The sequence below is a fragment of the Theropithecus gelada genome, chromosome 16 (genome assembly GCF_003255815.1).
Source record: "Theropithecus gelada isolate Dixy chromosome 16, Tgel_1.0, whole genome shotgun sequence".
NCBI lineage: Eukaryota > Metazoa > Chordata > Mammalia > Primates > Cercopithecidae > Theropithecus > Theropithecus gelada.
Window position 1 is genome coordinate 30,881,173 of NC_037684.1, and position 7,509 is coordinate 30,888,681.

Sequence of the window (7,509 nt, forward strand, 5' to 3'; positions counted from 1 at the left end):
GTTCCTGCCAGGAGGTAGGAAAATGGACAGCTCAGTGCTTGCATGCAGGCTGCAGAACTTAATTGGGCATCTGAGGTTTGTACTCTTCCTGAGACCCATTCCGGGTGGAAACTGGAGGTTAGCATCGTTAACCCAGATTCCCTTTCATCTGGTCTAAATGGTGAAAATCAGTAGTTGGTACTGACTGCTACCAGTGGGAGTTCAGGGGCAATGAAGAGGCTATGCATGTGGAAGCAGTGCCTTGGGCCAAACCACAGGACAGAAAATTGGAACAGAATTACATAAATCAAGGTCAGAAATTTCCTGCCCAACCCATGGGGTGGAGTTTTCTCCATTCCTATCCATCCTAGTGAATATAAACCCCGACTTGATGTCAGTAACTGGAAGGAGCGGCTGTTAGAACTCTGATTTCAGCTCTCAGCATCCACTATGCATCTCAAGATAGTCCTGGCGTTCCTGGCACTGTCCCTCATTACCATCTTTGCCCTGGCCTATGTTTTGCTGACCAACCCAGGTGGTTCCAGCCAGCCTCCCCACTGCCCCTCTGTATCCCATAGGGCCCAGCCCTGGCCACACCCTGGCCAGAGCCAGCTATTTGCAGACCTGAGCCGAGAGGAGCTGACAGCTGTGATGCGCTTTCTGACCCAGCGGCTGGGGCCCGGGCTAGTGGATGCAGCCCAGGCTCAGCCCTCGGACAACTGCATCTTCTCAGTGGAGCTGCAGCTGCCCCCCAAGGCTGCAGCCCTGGCCCACCTGGACAGGGGGAGCCCCCCACCTGCCCGAGAGGCACTGGCCATCGTCCTCTTTGGTGGACAACCCCAGCCCAATGTGAGTGAGCTGGTGGTGGGGCCGCTGCCTCACCCCTCCTACATGCGGGACGTGACTGTGGAGCGTCACGGCGGGCCCCTGCCCTATCACCGTCGCCCGGTGCTGAGAGCTGAGTTTACGCAGATGTGGAGGCATCTGAAAGAGGTGGAGCTACCCAAGGCACCCATCTTCCTGGCTTCCACCTTCAACTACAATGGCTCTACCTTGGCAGCTGTGCATGCCACCCCTCGGGGCTTGCGCTCGGGGGACCGAGCTACCTGGATGGCCCTCCACCATAACATCTCAGGTGTTGGTCTTTTCCTTCACCCCGTGGGGCTGGAGCTACTACTGGACCACAGGGCCCTGGACCCTGCCCACTGGACTGTCCAGCGGGTGTTCTACCTTGGGCACTACTATGCAGACTTGGGCCAGTTGGAACGGGAGTTTAAGTCTGGCCGGTTGGAAGTGGTTAGAGTTCCTCTACCTCCACCAAATGGAGCTTCATCCCTGAGGTCTCGGAACTCTCCAGGTCCTCTTCCGCCTCTTCAGTTCTCACCCCAGGGTTCCCAGTACAGTGTGCAGGGAAACCTGTTGGTATCCTCCCTCTGGTCATTTACCTTTGGCCATGGGGTGTTCAGCGGCCTGAGGATTTTTGATGTTCGGTTCCAGGGTGAGCGAGTAGCCTATGAAGTCAGTGTCCAGGAGTGTATGTCTATCTATGGTGCCGATTCACCCAAGACGATGCTGACTCGCTATTTGGATAGCAGCTTTGGACTTGGCCGTAACAGCCGTGGCTTGGTGCGGGGAGTAGACTGCCCCTATCAAGCCACGATGGTGGACATCCATATATTAGTGGGCAAAGGGGCAGTCCAGCTGCTTCCGGGGGCTGTGTGTATATTTGAGGAAGCCCAGGGACTGCCCCTCCGAAGGCACCACAATTACCTTGAAAATCATTTCTATGGTGGTTTGGCCAGCTCAGCCCTTGTGGTCAGGTCTGTGTCATCTGTGGGCAACTATGACTACATTTGGGACTTTGTGTTGTACCCAAACGGGGCACTTGAAGGGCGGGTCCATGCCACGGGTTATATCAACACAGCTTTCCTGAAAGGGGGAGAGGAGGGCCTCCTCTTTGGGAACCGTGTGGGGGAACGAGTGCTGGGAACGGTGCACACACATGCCTTCCACTTCAAGCTGGACCTGGATGTGGCAGGTGAGTGCTGAGGGATGAGGGCTTGGGGGTGGGGTCAGGTGGGGTAGAGGGAAGGGAAGGGAAGGGAATCTCCCAGGTCAAGCTCAGATAAGTGGCAAGAGCGGGGTGTTCCAGCACCACAGCTCTAGTGGCAACAGGACAGGGACTGTTTAAGCATGTTCAGTGCAGTCAGTCTGGTACTGGGCTACTGGGTATCTGGCAAAAGGTGAAAAGGGTTCCTCCGCCTAGCCCCTCTGACTTCCTGTGATTGTGAAATCAGTTTAAATGTAATGGCTGGGCATGATTGCCTTAGCCTCAAGTGACACTGGGTGGGTGAACTGGCCCAATGGGGCTGGAGTTGGAACACTTTGCTTCTTCCTAATTCTGAGGGTCAGTGAGGGTGGGGAGGGCAGGGTCCTGAGCCGAGGTCGGAAGCAGTCTGTTCAGAGTCTTCAGGGTCGGGGTGGACCTGGGGCTTGGGAAGGGGAGGGTACCAAAGCTGGGGTTGCTCCCCATGATAGGGCCACTCCTTGTCAGGAGGGTCATCCCATTCCTGTCATCACTGTTGACTCATGGCAGGCACACAGTCAGCTTGCTGCAAGTATGGAAAGAGATTTCTCAAGCACAAAGGGCTCAAAGCACACAGAGGACTTGCTGTTCCTGACAGACTTTGTCAAGGACAGAAAGGAACTTACAGACTCACAGACTTTTAGATCCACAAAGAAAATTAGAAACTCACCAGACCCTCCCCATTTTAAGGGAAACTAAAGAGGGTGGCGGGAGATGGGACAGGAAATGACTGCCCAGGTATAATGCAACATAAACTAGTATTTCTTGTGAAATGTTTTCTTATCCTCAAGTCTAAAGACATGGCACGTTGGCCGGGCGCGGTGGCTCAAGCCCGTAATCCCAGCACTTTGGGAGGCCGAGACGGGCGGATCACGAGGTCAGGAGATCGAGACCATCCTGGCTAACACGGTGAAACCCCATCTCTACTACAAAATACAAAAAACTAGCTGGGCGAGGTGGCGGGCGCCTGTAGTCCCAGGTACTCGGGAGGCTGAGGCAGGAGAATGGCGTGAACCCAGGAGGCGGAGCTTGCAGTGAGCTGAGATCCGGCCACTGCACTCCAGCCTAGGCAAGAGAGCCAGACTCCGCCTCAAAAAAAAAAGACATGGCACGTGCATGCCTGCGTGTGTGTGTGCATGAGGGTAGGGAGGACTAATAGCATGATTGAAATGATCATTTTTTTTTTTTTTTTTTTTGAGACGGAGTCTCGCTCTGTCCCCCAGGCTGGAGTGCAGTGGCGCCATCTCGGCTCTCCGCAAGCTCCGCCTCCCGGGTTCACGCCATTCTCCTGCCTCAGCCTCCCGAGTTGCTGGGACTACAGGCGCCCGCCTCCACGCCCGGCTAGTTGTTTTTTTTTTTTGTATTTTTTTAGTAGAGACGGGGTTTCACCGTGTTAGCCAGGATGGTCTCGATCTCCTGACCTCGTGATCCGCCCGTCTCGGCCTCCCAAAGTGCTGGGATTACAGGCTTGAGCCACCGCGCCCGGCGAAATGATCATTTTTTTAACTAGATTACTCTTTGACACACTTGGATTTTGACTTGTCTTCTGATTGGAAGTTTTTTTCAGTATCTTTGGCATTAAAGAGCCTTGTTTTGGGAAGTAACATTTATTGGACTCCTAGCATGTGCAGCATGGGCTGCTGCTGTGGGCCAGAGAGGGTGTGTCAGGCACCATCGCACAGGATGGCTGCAGAGGCACCAGCTTCAGTGCAGTCCCTCCTGTGCCAGGCGCCTTCATATAGGTCTCGTTGAAAGGAACTAACAGTCCAGACCTGCAGAAAGTGTATGACCAAATGCTGAGTTAGGCGATGCGGGTTATGGATGCTGTAGAATTACAAGGAGCTCCCAGACAAAGGTATGAATGTGCTCGCTTCTGAAAAAGACTGACAGTACTTCCCACCTTGCTGAGATCGAAAGTGAAGCCTCAGAGCTGGGAGGAGTATGCAGGGGACCATGGGAAGGGATTGGGTTTTCTTTTTTGGAGGCAGAGTCTCACTCTCACCCAGGCTGGAGTGCAGTAGTGCAATCACAGGTTACTGCAGCCCCAACCTCCTGGTCTCAAGCAATCCTCCTGCCTCAGCCTCCTGAGTAGCTGGGATGACAGGCACACACTACCACACCCAGTTTTGTTTTGTTTTGTTTTGTTTTGTTTGAGACAGAGTCTCACTCTGTTGCCCAGGCTGGAGTGCAGTGGTGCAATCTCAGCTCATTGCAACCTCCACCTCCCAGGTTCAAGCGATTCTTGTGTCTCAGTTCAAGTGATTCTTGTGTCTTGGCCTCCAGAGTAGCGGGGATTACACACGCACACCACCACACCTGGTTTTTTTTTTTTTTTTTTCTTTTTAAGTAGAGATGGGGATTCACCATGTTGGCCAGGCTCATCTTGAACTCCAGTCTCAAGTGAGCCGCTCGCCTTGGCCTCCCAAAGTGCTGTGAGCTAGCATGCCTGGCATTTGTTTGTTTGTTTGTTTGTTTAAGTTTAAAAAAATTTTTTTTTATTTTTTAAAGAGGCAGTGTTTCATTCTGTTACCCTAGCTGGTCTCCAGCACCTGGGCTCAAGGGATCTGCACCACCCTTCCACCAGCCTCCCAAGTTGCAAGCTGCCACACCTGGCTCCGGAGTCAGTTTTTCAACTTGCTTCTCCACGACAAGTATCATTATCCCTTTCATAGTTAAACGAATGTCATCAGTCAGCTGCATGTGCTTTTCTGTTTACTGGGCACAGCCATAGAACAGCTTTAATTATGCCCAGTGTAGGGATTCAGAAAGTGAATCGGAGAAGCAAATTGGTCCAGGGACTGTTTGGTAGTCCAGTGCTAATAGAACTTTCTGCAGTGATAGAAATGTTCTGTGCTTGTGTTGTGGCTCTAAACAGTAGCCACTAGCCATGTATGGTAACTGGGCACTTTAAATGTGGCTAGTGTGACTGAGGAACTGATTTTTTTTTTCTTTTTTTTTTTTGAGACAGGGTCTTGCTCTGTTGCCCAGGCTGGAGTGCAGTGGTGTGACCTCAGCTCACTGCAACCACAACCTCCTGGGCTCAAGCAGTCCTCCCACCCCAGCTTCCCAAGTAGCTGGGACCACAGGCATGTGCCACCATGCCTGGCTGATGTTTTTATTGTTTATAGAGTCAGGGTTTCACCACGTTGCACAGGCTGGTCTCAAACTCCTGGGCTCACGTGATCCACCCGCCTCAGCCTCCCAAAGTGCTGGGATTGCAACTGTGAGCCACCTCAGCTGGCCCTGAATTTTAATTTTCATAGCCACGTGTGGCTAGTGGTTACCCTATTGGACAAGGCAAGTTGGAAGAACACAGGAACTTGCGCTTGCCCAGACCTGGCTCCCAGCACAGTGTGCTCTGATGCTCTCTCTGCCTTTTGTCACGCCAGTGCAGTGGACATCATGTGGAAGACAGGGACCTGGCCCAGAGACCTTACCTGGTGTGGAACTCATCTCCTTCCCTCCCCCTGGCAGGGCTGAAAAACTGGGTGGTAGCTGAAGACGTGGTGTTTAAACCTGTGGCCGCCCCCTGGAACCCGGAGCACTGGCTACAGCGCCCACAGCTGACTCGGCAGGTCCTGGGAAAGGAGGACCTGACAGCTTTTTCCTTGGGAAGCCCCTTACCCCGTTACCTCTACCTGGCTAGCAACCAGACTAATGCCTGGGGTCACCAGCGCGGGTACCGAATCCAGATCCACAGCCCCCTTGGCATACACTTACCCCTGGAGAGTGACATGGAGAGGGCCCTCAGCTGGGGGAGGTGAGGAGGGCCCTGGCCTGGGTGGAAGGAAAGGACTGCCCCTCACCTACCCCAGCCCTTGGAGACAAACTCCCTGCCCATGGCTACCTGTACCTCCCCTCAAACCCAAGTTAGATACACAGTGGGAAATGGTCTCACACAGAATCGGATCTAAGGGACTTCTGGGCCAGGAAAGGCACCTGACATCTTCCAACACCACCTTCTTACGATTCCTGGTCAGATACCAGCTTGTGGTGACCCAGAGAAAGGAGGAGGAATCACAGAGCAGTAGCATCTATCACCAGAATGACATCTGGACTCCCACAGTCACCTTTGCTGACTTCATCAACAATGAAACCCTCTTAGGAGAGGTTGGTTGCCCTAGGGACATAGGAAAGGGACACCTGTGGGCATGGTGTCTTGGCTGCCCAGCCTCTGGCCAGAGGTTAAAGGGAATGGCCGATTACAGTTCACAGATTCAGAGGCCATGGAGTTTTCTGATGAGCAACACAGGTCATCCCTCCTGGGGTGAGATTAGCTCTGGGACACTGGCTCCCCCTCTCCCCGCATAGCTGCTTACATAGATTGTGCCATGTGTTGTATGGGCATGAGGCTAGGCAGAGTGGAAGCCAGGCTGAGACTGCAGGCTGGGATTGTGGCTGAATGGTGGTTCTTTGGGTCTTGCTTGCATAGTCCTCCAGCTCCTCCCTCTTCCTGCAGGATCTGGTGGCTTGGGTCACAGCCAGCTTCCTGCACATTCCCCATGCCGAGGACGTCCCCAACACAGTGACTCTGGGGAACAGAGTTGGCTTCTTGCTCCGACCCTATAACTTCTTTGATGAGGACCCCTCCATCTTCTCCTCTGGCAGTGTCTACTTTGAGAAGGGCCAGGATGCTGGGCTCTGCAGCGTCAATCCTGTGGCCTGCCTCCCCGACCTGGCAGCCTGTGTCCCGGACTTACCCCCTTTCTCTTACCAAGGCTTCTAGTCCTGAGGGTGTGGCGGGGGGCATGGTTAGTCACATGTACCTTTCCCTGTTTCTACTTCTGTTCCCGGTGTTTTTCACACCTGCTCCCCAGATTCCCCACCCTTCAGTGTTTCTCTCACATGAAAACCCCGTTAGTCCCTTTGGTTAATTCTTACTTCCTGTTCATCTCTAAAATGTTAAATTATAAAAATGATTTAAAAATATTCAAACAAAAATACCACAAATCCTACTACTCAGAAAAAGGTGGTGTTCACATTACACCAGACATCTTTTTATGCATGTGCGTTCAAAAGGAAGAGTAGATAGAATTTTGTAAAACAGATGTTATATGTAATTTATAATAAAAAGTATTAGAGGAATTTTACTTGAATTTATCATTTGACCTTTTAAGTAGCTAGAGTCCCCTGGAGCATACTAAGGACTCTGGCCAGGGAAATTAGCAGTGGGAGACAGAGGGCAAGGGAGATAGACCTGGCCAAGGAATGTTGTTTGGAAAGCTGAAGGGGCAGGGGTGGGGGTCTTTGAAAGGAGAACAATAGTTTGAAGTTACAGGAAAACATCTGGCCCTGACTAAGTGCAGGGTTGGGGAAGAAGCTGGGCTGAGGGGAAGAGAGGCTGCTCTGCGCAGATCCTACTCCTTCCCGGTGCTGCATTATCTTGAAATCTTCCTTCCCCTTCCCCTTAGCCCCAACTCTCCCCAACTCCAACCCTGACCCAG

At 52.6% G+C, this 7,509-nt stretch overlaps 1 protein-coding gene across 2 annotated transcripts; it reads left to right on the forward strand.

The window, feature by feature from the left end:
• Positions 1 to 218: 218 nt before the first annotated feature.
• AOC2 (amine oxidase, copper containing 2) lies at positions 219 to 7,155 on the forward strand. Of its 2 annotated transcripts, none has more exons than XM_025361971.1 (4): positions 219 to 2,017; positions 5,540 to 5,825; positions 6,046 to 6,175; positions 6,525 to 7,155. In XM_025361971.1, exons 1-4 carry the CDS (start codon positions 430 to 432, stop codon positions 6,789 to 6,791), a joined length of 2,271 nt encoding a protein of 756 aa, XP_025217756.1. In that variant the 5' UTR covers positions 219 to 429; the 3' UTR covers positions 6,792 to 7,155. The 2 variants fall into 2 exon arrangements, with proteins under 2 accessions (XP_025217756.1, XP_025217757.1); XM_025361972.1 differs by having other exon boundaries at positions 5,540 to 5,744.
• Positions 7,156 to 7,509: the final 354 nt, after the last annotated feature.